We start from the raw sequence: 25,314 nt of genomic DNA on the forward strand, positions 1-25,314 counted from the left end.
GCCCTACAATGTCCCGCCTGGTCGCCATGGAAACGAGCTTCATCGGGATACTCAGGCAAAACCATTGGCTTTAAAAAAGAAAAAAAGAAAAAGAGATACTAATGGCCTAATCCTGTAATTTGAAGGATATGAACTTACTACATGGAAAATAATTATCTATAGGAATTATAGGCTATGGGTGGAAAAAGTCCTTTTGTTATCTTATCTCTCTGCAGACCAAATAGCCTAAACAGTTGTTGGATTTTGGGGGGAAATGCTAAAACAACCTCAGTGATTAGGATGTCTAATAAGTTTGATGTCAAAAGGATTTGAAATAAAGGGAAACCAGAAAAACCATGGGAATCAATGTTGGGATCGTTTATAGAATATTCAATGTAGTATCCCTAAAAACAAGAGCTGAAGGTCTTCGATGTGCATCATTCTATGTATCAAGTTTTCATTTTATTTTGTTTGCTTTGGTTTTTTGTTTGAGTACATTTTTTAGAATACATACATTTTGCTATTTTTTAAACTATTTTTATGTCTGAAGTAGACACAAAAACAAATAGATATATTGTAAATAAACAAACATGCAATCAATTGGCTATTATAAACTTGAAGATGGTCTAAAGTTAGAGCACTGCATGATATTAATTTTAGTTATTGTATGAGGCATTTTCAAAACAAAATCTAAATCAAGGGAGTCATTTGCCTTATCTGTCAGAGAATGTACTGAATTTAAAAATCCTTTAGACTAAATATGTCTATACTATAACCATACTGTAGAAATCATAGACTGTATATAGGTAGAAATACTGTAGATTCAGTGGTCTGGAGTCTGTGGAGTAAACAGTTGAGCAACACCGCCACCATACGGACAGCGTGGACACAGCGCTTCATTTTATTGGTTGATAACGATGTGACATCACTTCCTGCATATGACTTTCCCCGGGAAGCAGATTTGGCGCGACTGTCCTGTTGTTGTGTTCACCCGCCGCCGTCGTGCTGAGCTGGCTTCAGTGGGCAAGCATTAAAGACATAAAAGTTTAACTTATGGCTCCGGTATCAAGTCAAGATAAAGACATGGATGGCCCGGCTGTCGGTGAGTTTGTGTTTGGCGTCGCTTGCTAGCTGACTTTAGCGGACTTGCACAGGGAAAGTGAAGAAGTTAGCTAACATAATAGCTAGCTTACACTGCCATACTAATGTTACAACAAGGGCACGCGTAGGCTATTAATAACCTTACTGTAGGTGTATAAATGCGACAACTAAGTGAGCTAACAGTTTGCTTTAAGAGGCTAGTGTTGACAAAGTGTAAGGTAATGTTAGTGCGCTGCGACTGCCATCTGTCATTTCTTTGACTTTGTCTCCACTTTGTTGGCTCTGTGTTAGATATCGTCACCCTGTTAGAATAATCGCCTAACTGATTTTTCAAGTTTTGCTGGAAACACAAAAAACGTCACCAAAAGTGTAACATATGACATTTATTGATCATTTCACTCAAAAAGGATTAAACTACGGATGGCTATTGGCATAGTAATAACACTGTGTGTAAATTATGTAAGTTAAGAGAAATAAGTGACTTAGGCAATTTTTTGAACATGCCTTTGTTACTTAAGCAAGATATGGTAACACTTTATTTTGAAGGTGCCTACATAAGAGTCACACAATCCTGTCAGAAACATGACATGGGATGTGTCATGAACATTAATGACACTTTGAAGTAACATTAATGCTCATGATACTTGTCATGTCATGTTTCTGACAGGCTTGTGTCACTCTTATGTAGACACCTTCAAAATAAAGTGTTACCATATCTTGCTTAAGTCACAAAGGCATGTTAAAAAAATTACCTAAGTCACAATTTATTTTGACTTAGGCATAATAAATACACACACTTGACATGACTGGCCATTATCTTAAAGGGGTAAAATCACATGATCTGATCAACTGAGGATGTAGGTGATTTTACCATAGGTGGCTGGCGTCATGAGGAGATGATTTAGGCAAAAAAAAACAATTTTGACAAAAAATGATTTAGGTGATTATTTTTACAGTGTGACGATATTCATGACCTCTTCTAGTATCCGTTACATACGTAATGAGCCTAAGAACAGAAGTTAAGAGCAAAAGGATCCATGTTATACTTTCCTCAAAGTAGTTGCTCCAAATGTGACATTAGCGGACTATTTGCAAATCAAACTGTCATCTTCACACCTGCTTCTGCATCATCGTGTCCATGTGTGTCTCTGCCCTCAGATGATGGAGGGGATGCCTGTGGTTTGGCAAAGTCCCGCTCCAGACGGGAGAAGAGAGAGAAGGTGGGGAGGAAGTCTGCACTGGAGCAGCTCAAGAAAGCCAAGAAAGGGGAGAAGATCAAATATGAGGTAAGGAACTTCAGTGTTTTGATCATATATATGCAACAGTTTGTTTTTAATTCAACTCCGTGTGTGACACAACAGTACATTTTAGAGCCACATCACTTTACCTGTCAGGCTTTATTATTTATGTGCACTGACATTTGGATCTACCAAGCAGCCTCTATCGATAAAATGGTTTTTGTGCCTCTGAAAGAAATTTGCTGTCCATCACGGTGTCAAATATGAACTGTTTTCATTAAGTGTTTACTAAATTAACATTAGACTACTTAAAAAGAAAGAGAGAGCATTGAATCATATATGTATATATATATTTTTTATTATTTATTTATTTATTATTATTATTTTTTCTGTTTTTCTTCAGTGAACCCTCCCTTTGTGGCTGCCATTTATTTAGCACTGCGTGTTGCATATGTATTAGTCAACCAGTGTTTATTGTTTTCCAGGTGGAGGAGTTAACAAGTGTGTATGAGGAGGTGGATGAGGCGCAGTACTCAGAGATGGTACGAGAAAGACAAGAGGATGACTGGATTATTGATGATGGTGAGTCTTAGTCTCATGTATTCACCATGGCAATATGTGTAATGTGGAGGTCTGTTAATAAATGCTTCTTCTCTTCTCTCAGATGGAACAGGATATGTGGAGGATGGGAGAGAAATCTTTGACGATGATTTGGACGATGATGTCGTCGAAAACAACAAAGGTAAGCATGAGTGTGTGGGTCGATGTGCAGCACGTAGCTCTGCAGGAAGAGGGATTTTTGTAAAAATGTTTTGTTTATGATCACAGGCAAAGCAGGTGCTAAAGGAGCTGCCTCAAAGAAGAATGAGAAGAAATCTGTTGTTGCCAAGCCCAACACCATCAAGAGTCTCTTCATGAACAGTAACGTCAAGAGGCCTGCTGAGGTGTGTTTCTGCTGGCATCATTGACTTGCCTCTTTTACAATGTCCCTAAGCCTCCCCTGTGTGAATCTGAACTTCAAATGTATTTCATTTGATATATTTATATAATTTGAAGTTACAGCAACACAAAAACACACAAAAAAATACAAAAGATGTTACTGCTCTTGCCCCTTTTATGCCCTTTTGTTGACCATAAGCATATGTTGTCTCTTGCAGAAAGACGTGGACCTGTCCAAAGATGACCTACTGGGAGACATCTTACAGGACCTGCACTCTGAGGTTGGTATCATATAATTTAGACAAGTATCTTTTGCAGTGGTGGTGACACGTTGTCTTATTTTCCTCATAGACACTTTCTCCAACTATATATTGTCCATATCTAATCAGATTTGCCTTTTTTTAAATCTGTCTCTCTCTCTCTCTGTCTTCCCAGAAATCAAATCTTCTGACTCCTCCGCCAGTGGTCACTCTGAAGAAAAAGAAGTCTCTTGGAGCACCAATGAATCCCTTTTCTATCAAACATCAGATGCCAAAGGTATCTTTAAGCTATCACGATTGGAATTATCTACAAACTGGCCAAATTATACAGTTTGAATTCAGTAATTGTTAACTGTTGTCTGTCCCTTCTGTAACACCAGGAGTCACCCTCAGCTACGGGGCTAAAGGCTAAAGTTATCAAGCCACCACCTTCTGACCCGACCCCCAGGCCATCAGCCCGCCTCCCTCCATCCACGCCTACTCCTCCTGTGGAGAAGCAGAAAGTGGAGGAGCCGCATGAAGAGGAAGGTAAGAAAGACGGATACAACTGTGCTATCTTATTGCCCCTTTTCTCACTTCTAGCAACAAGGATACACTTATCTTTTATGACAATGTGTTTCTCAGTGAATGACACTCTGGCATTTGATGGGGTGGACTTCGATGAGCCGATGGAAGTCGGACTTGAGGAGGAGAAGTCTGCACTTAAAGATGATGCTGAGCCTTCACAGAAAGCAGCAGCGGTGGCAGTTAAAGTGGAGCCCAAAGTAGAGCCTCAGGACCCTGTGTTATTGTAAGTCTTTTATCTGCTTTGTTTGCTTCTTCTTTAGTAGGAAATGAAGATCTTTTTTCTGGCTCAATCTTAAAATGTACATGCATAAAAGAAACAGAGCTAACATGTAAAGACCTCAATTGTTTCTTCAACAGCACAACACAAGCTTCGGTTGTAACCTTCCTCTGTCCTTTTCCAGGTCCAGCAGGATGGAAAGCTCTTGGGGACAAGAGGAGGAAGGTGGAGCCAGTGAGGCTCCAGCTGAGGTACAGGTTGACTCCAGCAAACTCCCGCTGGTGGAGGGGGCCGACGGGGAGCAGGTTTTCCGCTTCTATTGGCTGGATGCCTTTGAAGACCCTTACAGCCAACCAGGTAAAGCACATGTACCCCCTGAGTGAATCTATATTTGATACTTAATCATGTAAATCCATTATCCAAAATTCCTGTTCACATTTGTAGAGCACATCCTGATATTTTAACTTCTCCGTGACCTAGGTGTGGTGTACTTGTTTGGAAAAGTGTGGATTGAATCTGCAAAGTCTCACGTCAGCTGCTGTGTCTCAGTCAAGAACATTGAGCGGACCATGTACTTCCTGCCTCGCGAATATGTAAGTTTCCTGCTCTCTCACATTACTGCCAGTATAGCATTGAACGAGGTTGCCGTGTTTTAAGAAACACTTGTTTCTCTTTGCTTTGTTAATAATCTTAATGACTTCAATGAATCATCACTTTACAGTACAAGATATTTGCTCTTATTACTGTGAAGACGGGTGGAGTTACATGTTGAGATTAGGTTGCAATCAAATTTCCAAAACGTGCACAGAAGGAAGTTGCATTATATTTGCTGGAATCTAAAAAAGTGATAGTGCTTTGTTGTGTATATACATTCTATGACCGTATAATAAAGCTGTAACAGTTATTGTATTCATGCCAGCTGGACGCAGAATACACATTTTGTAGATGGATGCATTTTATGTGGAGACCAAAGTTTACAAACTGTAGTTCCACAGGAAACTTTTCACTCTATACCACAAGCAAAATATGCTGAGGTCACAGAGAGGAAATGTTTCCATCAGCTTATAATGCTCAGTAGCTATAGAGCCCTTAATATCTTTTGAGTGTCCCCTTACTTTGAGCAAAAAAGAACAGGAACAGTTGGTGTGGCTGTGGCTGCACCTGCTATATAAGATGCAATATACACATCAACTTAAAAAAAACAACCCCTAAAACTATAACACAATATCTTTTTTCAACTTTTGGCTGTGTTGTCATGAACAGAAAGTGAACACCAAGACTGGGGAGGTGTCGGACACTCCTGTAGGAATGATGGATGTCTACCAGGAGTTTAATGAACTCTCTGAGAAGTTCAGGATCATGAAGTTCAAGTCCAAGGTCAGTGACTACTTTGTTTATAGACTGTATAGCTTGTATGCAATGTTCTGGCGTGTGACATCATGTTTGTTACTGCTGCTTGTTTCTTTCTGCAGAAAGTGGAGAGGAGCTACGCCTTTGAAATCCCAGACGTGCCCACTCAGTGCGAGTACCTGGAAGTCAGATATTCTGTGAGTGGACGTGCCCACACAGAAGTGGTCCAAGCCTTTATCGTTTTTTAACAATAACTTATTTGTCTATGTGGTAAATATTGTTGTACAGGCGGAGTTCCCAGCGCTGCCTTCTGACCTGAAGGGGGCGACCTTTTCCCACATTTTTGGAACCAACACTTCCAGTCTGGAGCACTTCCTCCTCAGCAGGAAGATTAAAGGGCCCTGCTGGCTGGACATCAAGACACCGCGTAAGGAGGATGCCTCAATAATTATTTTCTGTTTGTTTGACAACTTTCATTTAGTTTAACTGAAGAAAAAAACAATTTATATTGGAAAATTCACATGTACCCTTGTGTCTGTGTTAGAGCTGATCAGCCAGCCGGTCAGCTGGTGTAAGGTGGAGGCTCTGGCCCTGAGGACCGACCTCGTCACTGTGGTCAAAGACCTGTCGCCTCCACCCATCACCGTCATGTCCATCAGCCTCAAGACTATCCAGAACCCCAAAACACACCACAACGAGGTCAGAATGAAAAAAATGGTTTTGTGTCATTTCTCTGGAACTGCCTCCCCCTCCACATCCGTGCAGCGCAGTCCCTAAATGTTTTTAAATCTCACTTAAAAACCCACCTCTTTTCTCTTGCCTTCAATTAAAGTTTTTTTTTTTTTTTTTTCCCCCGGCAAGTGCTAGGGAATAGTGTCCCCTAGTAATCCCACAGTGCTTTTAAAATGATCCCATCTTCTTTTACTTTATTTTAAATTCAATTTTGTTTTGTTTCTTTCTTTTTTACCTTTATCAATTCAGTATTTTATTGCACTTTTTGCACTATTATGTGAAGCACTTCGGTGCGGCTCAGCCGTCTGTAAATGCGCTATATAAATAAATTTGACTTGACTTGACTTCATGATGTGCACAAACAAGCTGAGGTTCTCAGTGATATAATTGGTCCTCTGCAGATTGTGTCCCTGGCCGCATTGGTCCACTATCAATTCCATATGGATAAAGCTCCACCTCAGCCTCCATACCAGACACACTTTTGTGGTGAGTTATTTATACTCATATTACTGAATGTTTTCTTTTTACTGTTTTAATGTGATATAATTGCAATGCTGTGGAAGAATAGTAAGAATAGTTTTTTAAATGGTAATTATATTAATTTTGTCTCTGCAGTGGTCAGTAAACCGGCTGACTGTATCTTCCCCTACGACTTCAAAGATGCTGTGAGGAAGAAGGTGAGTGGTCGTGGTTTTGGAGCTCAGCTTGGTGCTAGAAACAGGAAAAATCATTTTTACTCTATTTTCAGGAATATAAGTGGTTTTCATATTTACAGGACAAAAATACATAGAGTAAAAAAGCAATGACACAATATGTTTTTAGTTGTTTGATTTTATATATTTATTACATAATTATTGATTTACATTTTATCTTTATTATTTATTTTATTTTATTTTTTAAAATGGTAAGGATGTTGCTTTGGTGTTTTGGTGCAAAGACAAGAAACCAATATCGTATAAAAAAATAATGCAATAAATAATCTAAATGAATTTTTTTCTTTATTCTTTTTTCTCTATTTATTTTTAATTGTATTGATGTGGCACGTTAAAAAAGAGCAGTTTCTACAGCGCTTTACAGAAAAATAGTTTAGTTTGTGATTGAGAATATATTTTGCTATTCTCGTCAGTGTTTGTGACAGAAACATTGATGTGTGACCCTCTCCTTTGTTAGAACGGGAGAGTGGAGATAGCTGCTACAGAGCGCACTCTGCTTGGCTTCTTCCTGGCCAAGATGCACAAAATCGACCCTGACGTGCTGGTGGTGAGTACAAGATGTTGCGATAGAATAATTCTATGGGATTTACTCAATTGATTCCAGATAAATCAATGGCTCAAATGAAGATGCAGTGTTTCATCATGGTTAAAATGAGCATGTTTAATCTCTTCCTGTAGGGTCACGACATCTTTGGTTTTGACCTGGAAGTGATTCTGCAGAGGATCAATGTGTGCAAGGTTCCCCACTGGTCGAAGATCGGACGACTCAGGAGAGCCAATATGCCCAAACTAGGAGTAAGAGGAATAAAAATCTCTTGAAATATGAGTCTTTTTTTGCTTCTATACCACATTGTACATGATTAAAAATTGTTGCAGGGTCGTGGTGCCTTTGCAGAGAAGAGCGCAACCTGTGGCCGTCTGGTGTGCGATGTTGAAATCTCCGCCAAGGAGCTGATTCGCTGTAAAAGTTACCATCTGACTGAGCTGGCTGCACAGGTGCTGAAGGTGGAGAGAATCACAGTCCCTCCGGAGAACATCAAGAATCTCTACAGGTTTGTCTGTCCGTAAAGGGTCAGTTCAACCAAATCAGAAAAAGAGTTTGCAAAGATCAATCAATTAATTGATTAGTTCTCTACTGGACTAGTCACAAACTATTTTTTATAATTGAAGAATGGACAATACAGGACATGCAGGAAGTCCACTCGGGCTCTGGGAAACACTGATCGACTTTTTTCATAATTTCGGACATTTTATTGACCAAACAGTTATTAAATTAGTAATTTTACTAATTAAAGTTAGTTACATTAAACAACTGGGTTGAGATTGTTTAAAGTGATACTTCACATTCAATCTTTTGGAAAAAGCCTAAAAAGAAGGCTATAAAAACTATCTGCTTCTGTGATTTTGTATTTGTTTGTTTTTTATAGAGGAAAAAAAAATATGACAACTTAGGGCTGTACCAAATGTCTTCTATTTTAAAATTATTATTTTTTTAACCATTCATAGTAGGCTTTCGAGCGAAGCTTTGAATGTCTTTTCTCATATTTTATGATAATGTCACTCCAAAAAACCCCTGTACTTTATTATTATTATTATTATTTTACATACTTTTTCTTTCATAAATATAACTTGTCAGTTTTGTCTACATAAATACATGTAGGGTCAGAAAGTGACCAAACAGTTATTAGATTAATTGATAATAGAAAGATTCATCAGCAATAAAAATAATTCTAAGTTGCAGCCTTGATCTGCTGTATGTAAAGTGTTGTTTAAAGAAAAAGTACAAGTTGGAAGATATATATATATATTTTTTTTTTGCATGTATCCTAAAATATGTGTGCTTGTGTCCCAGTGACTCTCCTCACCTGCTCTACCTGCTGGAGTTGACGTGGACGGACGCCAAGCTGATCCTCCAGATGATGTGTGAGCTCAACGTGCTGCCGCTGGCCATGCAGATCACCAACATCGCTGGCAACGTCATGGTAACGCACAACCGACACTTTTCCCTTTACCTCCATTGAACAGTCGCCCAGAGAGCTGCAGAAAAAAACATTAAAATGTTACAACAGAGCTTTTGTCTGACCTTATTACTCGGCTCAAAGAGAAAATAACAATTAAAACTGCAGTCACTCTGCAATTTGTTAAATGTCATGATGTTAACTAACCCGGCTCTTAAATCATAAATGTCTGCACCACCAAAATTACTTGAATTTTTAAGACATGACAAAAGAAACAGGGATGACAATCATTGAGGGTTTTGAATTGGAGGCAGCAGCTCTTTTTGCTTATTGTACAGCTGAAGTACAAATACTGCAAATTGAAGTCAGAAATAAAACCGTTTTCAGACAAAAACAAGACTTGCTTCTCCTGTGAATGAAGAAAAAAAGCTGTAAATCTTAAAAGCCTTTATCAAGCCAACCTGCTTTGATCAACCAGTGTGTTTCAGAGAGAATTACAAAATGCAATGCAGGTGACATTTTAGACCATCACCTCTGAGCCTTTTTACTTCAGGTCGGGCTGAAGTCATGTTCAAGCTCTGCTCCCTGACTGATTTTTTACTTCCTGGTTCAATCAGCTGATTTCCTCCTCTGCAGTCTCGTACTCTGATGGGAGGTCGCGCCGAGAGGAACGAGTTCCTGTTGCTTCACGCCTTCCACGACAAAAACTACATCGTCCCTGACAAACCTTCATTCAAAAAGGCCCAGCAGGAAGCGGTAAAGCTGCTCACAGTCACTCTGCTTCTTTTTTGCTAATGTGAAGTCAAGTGACAGAATGTTTAATACCTTTTTTATTATTTTGTCTCTGTGTCCCAGGTCGAGGGAGAAGATGAGGTGGATGCAGGGAAAGGCAAGCGGAAGAAGAAGGCAGCCTATGCTGGAGGTCTGGTGCTGGATCCTAAAGTTGGTAAGTCTATGTTTTTAGATTAAAGTCTTCTTTTCTGCAGATGGACAATTGGACATATTTCTACAACCTCTCTCTCTCTCTCTCTCTCTCTCTCTCTCTCTCTCTCTCTCTCTCTCTCTCTCTCTCTCTCTCTCTCTCTCTCTCTCTCTCTCTCTCTCTCTCTCTCTCTCTCTCTCTCTCTCTCTCTCTCTCTCTCTCTCTCTCTCTCTCCTCTCTCTCTCTCTCTCTCTCTCTCTCTCTCTCTCTCTCTCTCTCTCTCTCTCTCTCTCTCTCTCTCTCTCCGAAGGTTTCTACGACAAGTTTGTGCTGCTGCTTGACTTCAACAGTCTGTATCCTTCAATCATCCAAGAGTTCAACATCTGCTTCACCACTGTACAGAGGGAGGCTCAGAGCAAACAGAAGAAGAATGAGGTGTGTGTGTGTGTACTGTTTGTCCATATATGTTTACTGAGATTATTAATAACTGTATACTAAAGTTCCAGCTCACGTCTAACTGTTGTTTCCATGGTTACAGGAGGATGGCCCAGAGGAGATTCCTGAGATTCCAGATTCAGACCTGGACATGGGAATCCTGCCCAAAGAAATCAGGAAGCTGGTGGAGAGGCGTAAACAGGTCAAACAGCTGATGAAACAGCAAGACATCAACCCAGACCTTTACATGCAGGTACACACACACACACACACACACACACACACACACACACACACTTAAACACAGATGCTGTATGCATAGTCTTTATGTATACGTTATTGTTCTATTTGTTTTGAAAGGTTATTATTTTCCATTTGTTTTCCTCTTTAAAGTTAGTAGCCGTTACAATTGAGTCTGCTAATGTTGAGACAGTTCAGAGTGATACATAAAATATTTTAGGTGCAGCTTTAAAGGCTGTAAGAAAAAATAAGTAACTGCTTCTGTGATTTTATGTCTTCTTGAATTTGTGCCAATTGAAAATAAAACAACCATATTGTTGTGATGGAAAAAAGTATATATTTTTGGGCTGTACCAAATGTCATACCCCTAATAAGAGTAATTCAGAGTAATTTCTGTATTCTGTATTATTTAAAGTGAGTGATGGAGGCTCGAGCAAATTGCTACAGCATAGTATAGTGATATTGTGCGTGGCAATATTATATCGATTCATGACCGCCAAGTATTGATATTTAGTGTTCCGACGGCCGGTGGTTATTATGATAAACCGACACAATTTGACTTGCAATGGTAAAGTGGTGCTCGCTTGTTAACTCAAAGGAAGTGTAGAAGAGTTCTGTTGTAAGTTAGGTGAAATACACTTAGCCGGAACCAAGCCGGACAAATAACACGCTGACGTCACCCGACCCTGCTGCTGCACAGAGCGAAGCTTGTTTATTCATATTGATAATCTCGGGTCTCCAGATTTCTCTTGTGCAGGGAAAAGCTTTGAACCATTTGGTACAGCCGTATTGGGCAGTCCATGGCCTAGAGGTTAGGACTTGGGCTCGAATCGCTGGTTCGAATCCGGTACTGACATGTCTAGGACTGAAGTGCCCTTGAGCAAGGCACCTAACACCTGCACAGCTCCCCAGGTGCAGTAATGTGCTGTCCACTGCTCCTTGCCTGGTGTGTTCACTTGTGTGTAAAAAAAAAAAAAAAAAAGATGGGTTAAATGCAGAGGTTGAATTTCCCCATTGTGGTATTAATAAAGTAATCTTCTTCTTCTATAACGTCCACAGAAACTTCTCAAACCACTCCTGCATATAATAATCGACTTCTTCCCTCTCCATCTGTACACTTATTTGCTCCAAATGTTCATTGTCAGCATGATAGAACACAGAAGTATTTTCCCCATTCTTCACCATAACAATCAAAGCACCACGACAAACAGCATATTTATTGAACCATATATTAGTCAAAAGATGACATAAAGTGGATCATACGAGTGTATAGATGGACAGCAGTTGGGCATCTGTAAGTGCATTCTGCTCCCGGTGAAGACAGAGTCATGCAGGTAGCTGTTTAGTAGGTGTATAGGTGCAGTTTGACAAAATAGCCAACCATTTTCATTTCACAGAAAAGAGTAACTGCTGCATACAGGCTCCAAACCACAATTGTCTCTATTGTCAACCGTTTGTATTTACCTCTGAGACAACTTCTAACCCATTTTCATAACTGTGGTGTTTTCAGGGGAATATGTTTGGTCTAATTTAAGTCTGCCTGTCCTTCAGTATGACATCCGTCAGAAGGCTCTGAAGCTGACTGCCAACAGTATGTACGGCTGTCTGGGATTCAGCTACAGCCGATTCTACGCCAAGCCGCTCGCCGCGCTGGTCACACACAAGGGAAGAGAGGTGAGTCGAACACACACATCAGTGACTGTAGTCTTTATGGATGCCTCTTTAACTTTCACACCTCTGTCAGCTCATACACATCAAAACCAAACTAAAGGTTTGGTTAAACAGAAATGTCCCACCGGATGTCCTACAGCCCTTTTTTGTGATTGAGAAAATAAAACACCTCATCCACAAGAGGGCACTGCTGCATCAGATTCCACCTCGTGCAGCACTCCTGCCACTATTCCAGTTTCTTCCTGACTTCTTCCTCATCTTCCGTTTCGTTTTCTCGGATCCCTTCTGCCTCACATTTGTTGTCCTTTTCTCTTCACAAAATGATCTCTCCCTCCCTGGCCCCCGTGCCCTGCGCTGCTCTAAATATGATTATTCCCTCAAGTTCATTTAGTCAGAATCGGAGACCTGTTGTGTTGTCTGTGATATCAATAGCTCTGCGTGAGTATTTTCCAGTTACAAAATGCCACAGACACACACATGAAGCTCACACTCTCGCTGGCGTTTGTGTAACGACTTCTTTCAACACACACACAAATGGAAACAAAATGGGCGTGCACGCTCAATAAATTGGCGCACAGAGGCATGTGTACTGCATGACATAAACGTCTAAATCTGGTATTGTAACTGAACACCACACACACACACACACACACACACACACACACACACACACACACACACACACTCCCAACATGTCAGTGGTTGTACTCATGTTCATTTAATGAGCTCTAACAGTACACATCCTCAGCAGAGGCGTCAAGCTTTGCCTCAGGGGAGTCCTTCATTAAGATCCCCTTACACACTCATTGTGTTCGCTAATAGAGGGCAGGGCAGTAACTCAGTGTGTGTGTTTGTTATTTTGTCAGTCCATTTGTGCCTCCAGTCACGCTCGTTGTTCGGCTGACAGAGCTACTTTGTAAAAGGTGCACATTTGATTCCCTTGTACAGGTGGGAGTTTCTCTCCCTCCAGACTTGCTGCTTGTTTCTTTGTCAACAGCCAGAGATGGACGGGTTAATTACATTTCCCCTCGTTCTGGCTTTATTTCATCCTAATCTCAGCCACAAATTTAGCTGCGTTTACTTTGTGTGAAATGGTGACATTGCTGCACTTTGCAAGTTGTCTGCCGTCACGTTCAACTGAATATTTATTATGGTTAATTCAAGTGTGCATTCCTAATAGTTTGGACGCCTTGAATAAATAAAAATGCTATTTTGAATGGATTTGGTTAAGTAATCTTTTTAAAACTTCAGCAAAAATTACAAATCTCCAGACAGCTCTTATAGCAGTTTGGGTAAAAAAACCGAAAACAAAACCCAGTTCCCTTAATATCCCTTAATGTTTTCTCACTAACACACACTAGTAGTAAACCAAAGTGTTGTGCCACAGAGATTAAATAGCCTTGACCTCTGTCGGAGGGTCCAGGGGATTGTCTCATGGCACTGTTTTTATGCTTTTTATGTACTTTGGCACCTTATTTCCATTCAAAGTATAAAAAAAACTGATTTTAGGCAAATTTTAGAAGGAAAAAATTCACCAATTACTAATAAGGCAGCTTATGTAATGGATTTTTCAGCTCTCTGTGGATTGTGCACCTATTTTGTACTGATATGACTCTGCAAGGGTACTCAGACAAAAACAAATAACTTTCTTAAAGCATATTCAACATTATTATACATTGTAAATACAATGTATTACATTGTCAACTGCCTCAACATCTTCGGAAAAGTAGTCACCTTACTTACTTAAATTTATTTTTCCAGTTCTCTGCTGGATATACATGTATTTCTAAATCAGCTCAAGCATTGTTTTCTGTATTTTATGTTCTTTAAAAAAAGGTGAAAATGTGTTAGAAATGTATTAGAAAGTGGTCAGCGGCCACCAAGCACCCCGTCTGGCCCGTTTTGTCTAAGTTGAGTATCCATGGTTTGAAACATAAATGTCACCTTTTGATACAAATTAGTTTAAAGTTATAATGTTGTAAGATGTATTTGTTGACCCTTGGCAGGTCTGAACAAAGCATAAAACCGAGCCGTGGATACTATAAGATCAAGGTCAGTGAGTAAACAGCTGAGCAGCTTTTAACTGACTTTGGTCAGTAGTTATATATATATTATCTTTAGAAATCGCAATGATTTAAATTATATATTAACTTACAGAAACTAAGCATTAGAGATGTATCTACATTAAAAAGGTCTTAGATCATTAAAAGCTCTTATGCCTCAGTCGTTTGCTCATTCGTCTGAAGTTACCCAGTGTGCTGAAGGGACAGTTAGCAAATTGGATTGTGTTTTATTGGGACTTAACTGCATTAGTACATTGCATACAGTAGAGAGGGATATGACAGATTGAAGAGATACGCATCAAAAGGTCATCAGCCAGATCTGAACGCGCAGGGTGCTGAGTACGAGGCGTGGACTTGAACTTGCTGAGGTAGCAGGAGATCCCACTTTGCACAATCTTGGTGTTTTGTTTACTTTGTATCCATGAACCGAGACACGCATCTATTTATACTGCAGGTTGTGTGTTTGTGGAGAGAGTGCGGCATCAGCACAACCGGGGTGTCCCACTGTAAATGAGATCCTGTAAATAATGTTGTTGAGGATAATTTAGTGCTCTCTATATTCCAGGGGTGTGACAATTTCAGTTCTAAATTCTGATCATTTCCATTATTGGGATCAAAAGCAGGAACGGCGATTGGTGCATTTTGACCGTATGATCTTAGTGGTACATTCCTAAAAAAAATTATATGACGGTTATTAAGGCTGGGCGATAGGACCAATATCATGATTAATTTAACGTTTTACCTAGATTACGATTAATGAACGATTATTTTGTTTTTGTTTTTTACCCCCATGGTTAATTCCTCAACTATTAGAGCTGGGATATTTTTTCTAATGAAAGTTAATTTGAATGAAATTAAAGAAACTATTTTGCCCTTATTAACTGAATATTTTGAACTGAAATCAAAGCATCACTTCTTATTTAAAAAAAGAAATCAACTTCTTTAAAACAGCAGAAAATAATTCAAATTTTTGAAAACAGTTTTTCCACAGTGTTAACATTTGACCTCTTTTTGTTCCGTGTCATCTTTCGTAAACCCAAAGTGTGTCCAAACTATTTTTTTTTTTCTCTTCGGTGTATTTAAAAAATAATGGAAATAATCGCCATGGGTAAGATTAGGTCGGTTAGAGGTTCTGAGGTTCGGGTTTGATACATTTTTGGTTCATGGCCCTGCAGCTATATCACATAGGGCATAAAACCAATGATATATCAATCTTAATTTGGAGTTGCTTTTTATTTAGCGAATGCTAGCTATCATGTAATCTAATGGTAGGTGTTCACTTTCCATGGAGTATAACATTAACTAGTATACAAATTCCACTTGTTTAGCTGCTGTTGGCTCGTTAACATTACAAATGTTACCATTTTGCCATTACGTAAATGTAGCCCCTTATGGTTTAATTTCTTTGATGCTAAGTTACTCGCAACAAAATTAAACAATTTGCTCCTAAGATTTGTTTTGGATTATGAATCAAGTTCAGGCGGCAACGATGTAGACATGTTTTGTTTATAGTTAAACAAAACACTTGTTACACTAATTATGTCACTTGAGAAGGGGCAAATGCCAAGTTCACTGAAAACGAAAGAAATTACCTTGTGACAGTTATTCATTGAGCTGTAGCGGCTGTGAGATCAAGAGTAGAAGCCACATTTATTTTTACTAGCTACCCTCCCAGCCTTTGTATCCTGGCTGGAGCAAGCAAAGGAGCTGGGAGCAGTTTGGTTCAGGCAACAGTTTAACAACGTAAGCCAAGTAGTTCTTGGTAGTTTCCTACTGCAGCGAGCCAGAAAGGCCAGCTGGCATTTATAGCGAGGTTTCTAGTGTATTTGTGGGTATTGCCGTTTGCACCCCGGCCCCCATTTTAATCGTCACATTTGCACTCTACTTTCATATTGTGATTTAGGAGGCTTTTTATTTTTGTAATTGTAACACGTACACAGGCCACAGTGTAAATCCACCCCCCCGCCCCTCGGCGCGTTCCCTTCATCTGTTTGGACCAGTGTGCCGGTGAATGTGCATGTGTTCTGTGTATTTATTGATTGGCTTAGCTCTCATCTTTCTCTCACTCTCGTTTTAAATTGAGGCCTAACCCCCCTGCGGCAGGACGGGTCAGCCCGGGGGCCACAGTGGTTTCTCAGCCCAGGGAGGGTTCAGATGAGGGGGCTCGGAGGGGGATGACAGACCCTTGGCGGTGACTCTTCTGATCAGACTTGCCAAGTTAAGAGGGGAAAACCCCCACTTAGCTCCCCTCCCGTTTCTTGTGTGTGCTTCTTGAGCATGTCTTGTATCTATCCGTGTCTGCATGTATGTGTTGACGTACATGTGTCTATGCGTGTGTGCGCACAAGTGCTACTGGCCGAACTCTGCCCTTTGTCGGGGGACCATTTGTTGTGGCCCTACTCTGTCCTGGTATGTGTGGGTATTAAGGGTGGGATGATGGGTATTAAGAGGAAGGTGAAGGTTTAGGATTACACAGCCACAGATTGATGTCCCCCTCAGCCCCCTCAGTGTTATTTTGGGTTCTTTTGTATGTTCGCCAGAGAACAGTTGGGTGCAGAGAAACCGATATATGAAACACAGACAACTTACACACATAATAGGCTGATAAATGCATTTGTCATACCAGGAAGACTTTTATTGTCCGCCAACCACTGGTTGGTGTATCCCTGACTTCATCCGACAGTGTCCCCTTACAAATAGAGAGAATTAAACGCAGAGAAAGGAGGATTTTCTGCAGATGTTGTTGTAGATCAGAGATCAGTTGCAGGAAAAACTCTGCAGCATTTGGCTGGTCGTTGGTGTTAATTTCTTGTGCTGGTGTTAATGTTGCTAGTCAAAGCAAATAGAGAAGTGTCTGTTAACAGTCAAGGGCAGCACAAAAGCTGCTTTCCCTGGAGTGTCGTTCATCTTTCTCTTTGGTGTCTTTAAATTTAAGGATAAAGAAGTTCTCTGTTTAAAGTTTTTGTCACTTTTATGACCTGCTTGGATTAGAAATCTTTTGCACCTTCTACTTTCCCCCGAACATAAACTGTATGTGTGTGTTAGTGTGTGTAAGTCCTCCTAATCGGGTGATGTTAACAACAGAGGCCGGTTGAAGCCGTTGATTGTTGTGGAACGCAGATTGGTTTGACCTTTGCCCCTTTTGCCAGCAAATCTGACAACCATTAGCAGGTGTGTGTGTCTCAGGATGGAGGATGACTCCGGAAAGCCATTCTGCTGTAATTGAGTCTCTGTCCTTGTGTTTAAAAACAGCCTGACAGGAGCTCGTAGTTCACATTATTGGGTGGCATGCAGAGTGAGGGATGGAAGCGGGCTTGGGTAACGGAGCCGAGGGTGTGGAGAGGTCAAAGTTTGGTTTAGGTTAAACCGCTGTGTGCACTTGTGTGTTCGGGTGCGTGTGTTTGTAATGAAGTCTAAGTAAATATTGTTGCCCCTGCTGTCCCTCATTCAGGTTCTGTATCATTCCTCTTGTCTCGGGAATCACAAATCATTTCCCCGAATTAGACGCAGGAATACCTAAACCACGCTATCATGTCTCGTCTGTGTGTGCGTCTGTCAGGCTGTGCCGTGTTGGGGTGCGAGTAAATATTGTTGCCTACATTTCTTTCATTCGGGGTCTCACTCGCTGCTCCTGTCTCAGAATCACAAGGGTCGTTTTTACATTTCCCCGAATTAGACTTAAGAACACATAAGCCTGCCTGCGCTGATGTGTGTGTGTGTTTGTCAGCGCATGTATACATTCTCATGTCCGGGGAAATGAGCGCCGCATGTTTCCATGGTCCCGTAGTCCGCGGAGCTGGCTTTACTCCTGATAGGAGTGGACTTAACAAATAGTCACATGGGAGCAGTGAGGCTATTTTGGCTGCATCAGATTGTCTGTGATGGCTGACAGTGGACAGGACAAGGTTTCAGAATTTAAACTGCGACTTTAGAAACACCTGCTAATGAGGCCATGCGAGACCACGCTAATGGCAGGGATTATAATTCATTACGGATTGATCTGACATATGGTGTCTTTATCAGGGCCACGGGTGGAGTTGTAAATGAGAGGATAATTGGTACGTGGTTTTAGCTGACTTGGCAAGTAGGTGATACATATGTTCAGTTCTATTAAAACCTTTTCATTTCTTTATTTATAAACTTGATCCTATAATTGGCTTTACTGAGTTTATGCCAATAAACCAATAACAAACCAATATCCTTATATTTAATCTACCTTGACTTTAGGGCAGGTAGAAAGTTGTAATTTACAGTTGACTTTATTGCAGTTTAAACTAGTTTAGGCACAACATTGATAAATCATCTTTGTTTTATAAATAAAGTTGAACTTGTTAGCATGGCATGCACCTGCTTATGTACAGATCCAGCAGTTAAGAAGCAACATTATTATCATTCATTTGAAGTGTTTCATGTTTCTGGTCACCTGATGAATGCAGCAATATTATATAGAGCCCGACAGATATATATATACTGGTTGGCCGGTAAAAGGCATATTGGTATCGATGTATCTGCTTTCTAATATGCGCCGTTATGAAAACCTTTTTTTTTTTTTTTTTTTTTTTTTTTTACACAAAATATAATGAAGAAAATGTTGCTCGACTGATTTTGAAATGATGATTACAAGTTATTCATTTTTAAATTTTTTTGTTTTTTAAATAGTAAGCAATTAATTTTGTATTTTCTCAGTTATCATGTATATATATTGTTTGTATATTATATGATAATGTTAAATATTTAAGAAATGTTATGTTTGAGAAAGTAGCTCTCTGTGCACATTTGCAGAGTGGTGGTAAAAATCGGTGCATAATCCACAGAAAAAAGGGCCAATTTTCATTCCAGCTCAAAAAAAATGACTATATCCGTTATTGATGAATTTTCCTTCTAAAATCAGTATCTGCATTGGTCTCAAAAATCCCATATCGGATATATATATATATATATATATATACATCTCTTTTCTTCCTAACTCGTACTGCTGTAGTCATCTCATTCATTCGGGTTGAAGTTCATGCTTAAAACTTAAACCTGTCTTCTCACTTACACTTGATATTTTTGAGGGTATCGTATCAAAGTTAGAAATTCCAGTATCGTGACAGTTTTTAGAGCTTTTCCCCTGAAAGACTTCAGAAAACAACACTGTGAGATTTAATCAAATCACATTGATGTTTGATATATTATTATAAAAAATTATGCACTATAGACACTTTAAAGTTCAGTTAAAAACATATTCATAGAAATTAGACCTGACTCAGTGCATGAAATTGAAGCTGATTCATAATGACAAAGGTCATTTCATCTTCCTGAACTATCTGTTGCCTGCTATCTCAAATATCACATTATAATGCGCCCTTTTGACTAACTGCACGTACATAATTTATTTGCACATTTTACAAATTCATCGGTGACTGCCATGGATGAAGTGACACATGAGAACGTATTCTTTCCAGCTATTAAAGTGCAGCATTTTTAATTACCAGACAGCGGGAAGATTGTTGTCATTGTCGAGTTATTTTCGATGAGAGCCGGGGTTTGTGATCTCAGCCGGTTGTATTAAATCAGACACAGCTTTACAACAGATTGACCCTCCCAGTAGCAGACATGAGAACACAGCAATGGCATCTGCCAGGACAGGTGTGTGTGTGTGTCTGTGTGTCTGTGTGTCTGTGTGTCTGTGTGTCTGTGTGTGTGTGTGTGTGTGTGTGTGTGTGTGTGTGTGTGTCTGTGTGTCTGTCTCTCTCTCTCTCTCTCTCTATTTCTCTCTCTCTCTCTGCACTCATGCATTCTTGCATGCAAGTGAAATCATTTCAGTCAAAGAAGGATTTGCATTCTGTGTGTGTGTGTGTGTGTGCACATGAAAGTTCACACTAGCAGAAGAGAAACTGCAAATCTTTTATGCATCTTTGTGTGAGGTTGTGTTGGTGAAAAAGGTGTGTATGTGTGTGTGTGCATGCGTGCCCCTGCACCATGTGTATGTGTTGTGCGTACAACGACCCCCCCAGCTCTGACAGTGGTGTGTTCCTCCACAGGTGCTATTTCAGTCGGCCGACTGTCATCCCAAAATGCTTTTCAGCTGAGTGCTTTTCAAAACAATCGTCACTGGTGCCCCAGGCTCTTTTTACAAGGGCCCTCTGCCGCACTGAGGTTTAACATGCTGCCTCTGATCTGCTGATCAGAAGGGGGGGGGGGCGCGTGGAATGTGTGTGTGTGTGTGTAGATGGGTATCGTCTTTGTGTGTATCTCCATATCATCTTTATTACTTCCTTTCAATCTATAAACCAGCTGTCACTCATCAGATACGTATCAGTTTAGACCCATATTCTTATTTAAAATGACAGCCTGACAAAAGACAAAAGATATTTTGATGAGGAGGCGGGGGAAGTGCAATGAAATAAAGAATACACGAGAGCGACATGACAACAAGACACATAAATTCCTAATAGAAAAGGACTGAAAATAGCTGAGCAACAGCTGGGGAATGCCAGATATCACAACAAGGCTGAACCAATCATCAATTAGCATGACATGGTGCAGTATCACACAGTTAATGGGTACAAAGACATGAGGCATTGAAATTAAAAGGAATTGCAGTTTGTAGAAAGTCAAGTCAGACTGGGTATCTGCAGATTTAACAGTAACATATGAGTACTCTATATTGAAGAGTGGATGGTGTTAATGTAAACATGTTTACCCCTTTATAACAGTCTGACTTTTTTCCAATTTAATATCTGTTAGAAAAAATATCTTGATTTGGGATTTTCCAGCTGCACTCGTCAGCTGGACAGGATTTGTCATTTATCATGGACCTGTGCTCCTGTAGTTGTCTCCCTTGTTCCCTCCATGGCAGCTTTGAGTGTTACAGTCTACGGTAGCACCACTTAACCCAACTACATCTTTTAGCAACATTGGCAGGGTCAGATGCCCCGAAGTCTGTGTCCTCGAGCCTCAAGGCAGATTGTTGGGTACATTATGTTTTAAAAATGGGGGAGTACAAAGTGAAAATGTCACCTGTAAGCTGTGCAAGTCAGTGTTGAACTACTGTAGGGAGTAGGGACAACAAAAACTCTCCACAGCACTCTCATGTACTGTCAGGTCCAATAATGGTCAGTCTGAAAAGGCTGCAGGGAAGCTGCCATCTGCTACAAGTTGCAGGTTTGTGTTTTAATGGATTTCATATACGTTCAGTGGGACAAAATAATGTCATATTAGATTAAAGGTATTTGAGACAAAGAATCAGAATGGTGATTCTCAAGCATCACACACACCCACACACACACACACACACACACTTTGAGGTTAAAGGGCATAGGTTGCTGTATAAATAAATACTTGAAAAAGAATACTTGTTGTAGGTGTGCTCCTTGTACACTGTAATAAATTATTCTGTAGTAATTTCATTTAACTTAATATATTTGATAAAATGTATTAAATACAAAGAAGGTCCTTGATTTTGAGGCAGTTGGTTAAGTTACTTTAATATAAAAATGTTTGAGATAGAATCTACTCATTCTGATCACATGAAATATAATCTTTATGTGTATGTAATTCTAAATCAAGAGAATTTTGAATCAATCCAACACAATAAAATTAGTCTGTAGTCTGTTTTTAATTGACACTTAACACTTCCTGTTAAGTTGTTATTAACTCAACTTGTAACGTAGTTAGATTTAATTAATAATATTGCGTGCAATGTGTTCAGTTTCTTTTCCTCAGTTTTTTTGAGTAGCTATTGTTTATCTTTTTTTTACAGTGTATATAATATAGCATCATAACATTACTAGTAGTAATTGTTTGAAATCTCTGAAGAATCTCATCATAGTGTACACACACCGGCAGTAGCCCCCGTGGCCCTTTCAGAATTTCCCCAGAGGAAATTTTCTAGTTAATTCTGCTCTCTGCATACGATGAAGGCATCTGAGACGCCGTCTCAGTTGACCTCTGACCCTCCTTGACCTCTCACAGCCAAAAGAATGCAAACTGACACCTGGACCCTCACCTATCTTGTGGCTTGAAAATGAAGTATGAAAAAAGTAAAATAAATAAATAAATAAATCCGATCCTTCACACCACAGGGCACTTGTCACTGAGCTGCTCAATTACTGTCCAGTCTAATTACATTGTATTAACACCAAAGAGGTGAGAAGTGAACGATCAGGAAACACAGGAAAATTGAGTGATGTTTTACGGTGTGATAAAGAGGGACATTTAGTAGGAACAGATTTTTATAAATATATTGAGCAGAAAAGGGGGCTGGTTGGAGAATAAGAGGTTCATCTTGACTCACTGTAGATGTCAAACTATTAGCCTGGATATGGCAATGATATTTGATCGATTCATTGGATAACGATACGATATTTGCCAATGTCACGAACGATATGACCAGATATCATATGCCCATTGAACACAACCTGTTACATTCATATCAACTAAAAAAAACAAACTAAAATACGATTTTAACAATTTAATTTCTGAGCTTTTTCAGATATTCAAATGAAAAAAAACAATACATTCTTTTTCAATACAAAGAATAAAAAATAAACCTGTTCGCTATAAAGTGCCACTTTGTATTTAAGTGCAGATGTTTTTAATGGGATAATTAAAGAGCCTGTGATGATCCTTCAGTTATGAACATAAACTATTCCCAAGATTGGTTCTATCTGTGAGCTCAGTTTACATCTCATATAATTCAGATTATTAAAGTAAAGCGTATGTTACATATAAAACAGTGATATGCACCGATGCAGTCTAATCGTTCACCGATGAATCGATATATCGATCTATATTGATGTATTGTTACACCCCTAATATTTAGTTTACTATAAGAGAACAGTAGAAAAAAACAAGCTGGAACCGGTATATTTTATAGAAGATAGATTTAAAAAACAAAAAAAAAAAACATATCAAAGTTATTATTTTATCACCTGATCGATTAATCGTCTCAGATCTACTTTAATCCCTTTTTTCGGTAATCTGGTTGATGTGGAAGACTGAAGGACACGGCATCAGAGTGGAGCTTTTTCAGGTGTTTGCCCCAGTATGAGCGGCATGCACAGTGGTGACTAGAGTAGTCATCAGAGGGACGATATACACACATACTCTTTGTACCCCCTGGGGCTATGTGTTTGCATTGGCCATATATTATGCATGTGTTGGTATGTGTTTAAAGATGAGCGCTCACACACACACAGTCAGTCGCACCCATTGCATCATGGTCAAACGACTTGTCTTTCACACGGTTCATTCCTTAAAGCGGCCTGTCCTGCTGCGACTGACAGCATATGGAAAACGTGTCTAAATGAGTCCACACATCAATTACATCAACGCATTCTCACCTCGCCCGCCTCCCCCCTTTACTGACTTTGCTGTCGCTCTGCCTCTGTCTTTCCCACATCTCTCTATTCATCACTTCTCTGCCCTTTCCTTCCGTCTATTCTCTGATCATTCCCTTCTGCTCTTTGGGCTCTCTCCTCTTTCAGCGCTTAACTTTCTGCTGTTTTATCATAGTGAAAAGTCTCACTGAAGAGACCAGAGCTTATCATGAAGGAAAGATTTTAGTGTAGAATCATGACATGGTAGAAATGTATCAACATAAAGATATTTTTCCAGAATGTTTATCCTGAGATATCGCTCCCTTTGATATCTGTGTAGTCCCTTTCACACATGCACTGCAACCCTGAAGTTATAGTGACATTACCAGGTGGAGCTATATGTGTGAACATAAATGTATGAATCAGTTGGATCAGACATTATACTGACTTTACCTCACCACCTCCCAAGTACATTAAGTAAATTAAGGATTTCCAGTCAAGTAAGAGGATGAATGATATGAGAATGATATTTAATCTGAAGGAACCCCGCTAGTTTTGTCTGTTTATTTTAGGCAGAGATTCATTCATTTGGATATCGGCTTGTAAAAAGACCCTCACAAGACACTGGCTACTTTCTGACCCCCCCACAAAAGAGGAATGTTCTGATATTCACGAGATTTGTGTAATGGAAAAAATAACCTTTTCACTCCACCTACGTATAAGTGAACAGATTTACTAGATTATGGTGAAAACGGGTTTCTCATGTACGGCAGACACGACCACACTTTGTGGAGCTAACAAACGAACAGATCCTTTTTTCCTGTTTTCTGATATGATATCATAGGATCGCCTAATCACCTTTGTCATCAAAATATCACCGAACATCACCTTTGTTTTCCTTGAAAATTATACTTTGAAAATTAGCTCAACTGTCTCCCAACAAGTTACTGTACAACTTTGTTACTACACCTTTATATAGATTGTTAAAAACAAAAGGAAAATTGGAAGGATTTCAAGACATGCTCTGTATTTGCTGTATATTTCTCATGCTCTATGTAACTGTAAAACTATTTCTATTTGGCTGGTGAAATATCCTCTAAATTAAGAGTCACAAAAAAAGGAAAAAGTAAGACAATGTTGTATTATATCTGGAGAATCCGGTCCTGACATTACCTGGAGTTCATGTGAGAAAACTGGTCATCAGTACTTGTTCACACTGAAAACAGCTCTGTGTTAAAACATCACAAGGGGCTGTGCTGGTGGCCTCCTGTTGTTTAAGATATGAGACCATAAAATACGATCCAGGAAAGCAGGTTTGAGGTCTGTGAATTTGAATGCTCATCAGTCTCTTAATCACTGTCGGAGGTTTATAATACTGTGAGACAGGATTTTAGATATCTGGATTATTATCAAAGCAGCAATCACTTATCTTTTATTGTGGCAACTGTAAGAATCTGTAAAAAAAAATAGATTAAAAAATAAACTTTCTATATTATAATATACAGGGTATTTGTATTTGTACTTGTATTTATTTGGTTTACTACATTTTTACCAGCACCTTGCTGCAACTTTTCCCCCCGGAAATGCTCTGATTCATTTTAATGGGACCCCAAGACCTTTTAAG

The 25,314-nt window shown here is 39.5% G+C and overlaps 1 protein-coding gene across 1 annotated transcript in view; it reads left to right on the forward strand.

The window, feature by feature from the left end:
- Positions 1-344: 344 nt before the first annotated feature.
- The window catches only part of pola1 (polymerase (DNA directed), alpha 1), a 69,114-nt gene continuing 44,144 nt past the window's right edge, over positions 345-25,314 (forward strand). Inside the window, exons 1-26 of the mRNA XM_059327254.1 lie at positions 345-1,081; positions 2,239-2,366; positions 2,804-2,900; positions 2,983-3,060; positions 3,147-3,262; positions 3,476-3,538; positions 3,693-3,794; positions 3,898-4,045; positions 4,142-4,307; positions 4,486-4,658; positions 4,782-4,894; positions 5,565-5,678; positions 5,774-5,848; positions 5,940-6,078; positions 6,196-6,350; positions 6,785-6,869; positions 6,999-7,060; positions 7,554-7,643; positions 7,775-7,891; positions 7,973-8,148; positions 8,949-9,078; positions 9,691-9,810; positions 9,910-10,000; positions 10,287-10,411; positions 10,515-10,664; positions 12,203-12,325. Of these exons, the coding sequence (XP_059183237.1) occupies positions 1,033-1,081; positions 2,239-2,366; positions 2,804-2,900; positions 2,983-3,060; positions 3,147-3,262; positions 3,476-3,538; positions 3,693-3,794; positions 3,898-4,045; positions 4,142-4,307; positions 4,486-4,658; positions 4,782-4,894; positions 5,565-5,678; positions 5,774-5,848; positions 5,940-6,078; positions 6,196-6,350; positions 6,785-6,869; positions 6,999-7,060; positions 7,554-7,643; positions 7,775-7,891; positions 7,973-8,148; positions 8,949-9,078; positions 9,691-9,810; positions 9,910-10,000; positions 10,287-10,411; positions 10,515-10,664; positions 12,203-12,325 (2,985 nt within the window). The 5' untranslated portion in view covers positions 345-1,032. The remainder of the gene's footprint in view (positions 1,082-2,238; positions 2,367-2,803; positions 2,901-2,982; positions 3,061-3,146; positions 3,263-3,475; positions 3,539-3,692; positions 3,795-3,897; positions 4,046-4,141; positions 4,308-4,485; positions 4,659-4,781; positions 4,895-5,564; positions 5,679-5,773; positions 5,849-5,939; positions 6,079-6,195; positions 6,351-6,784; positions 6,870-6,998; positions 7,061-7,553; positions 7,644-7,774; positions 7,892-7,972; positions 8,149-8,948; positions 9,079-9,690; positions 9,811-9,909; positions 10,001-10,286; positions 10,412-10,514; positions 10,665-12,202; positions 12,326-25,314) is intronic.

Source organism: Centropristis striata, chromosome 23, assembly GCF_030273125.1.
Source record: "Centropristis striata isolate RG_2023a ecotype Rhode Island chromosome 23, C.striata_1.0, whole genome shotgun sequence".
NCBI lineage: Eukaryota > Metazoa > Chordata > Actinopteri > Perciformes > Serranidae > Centropristis > Centropristis striata.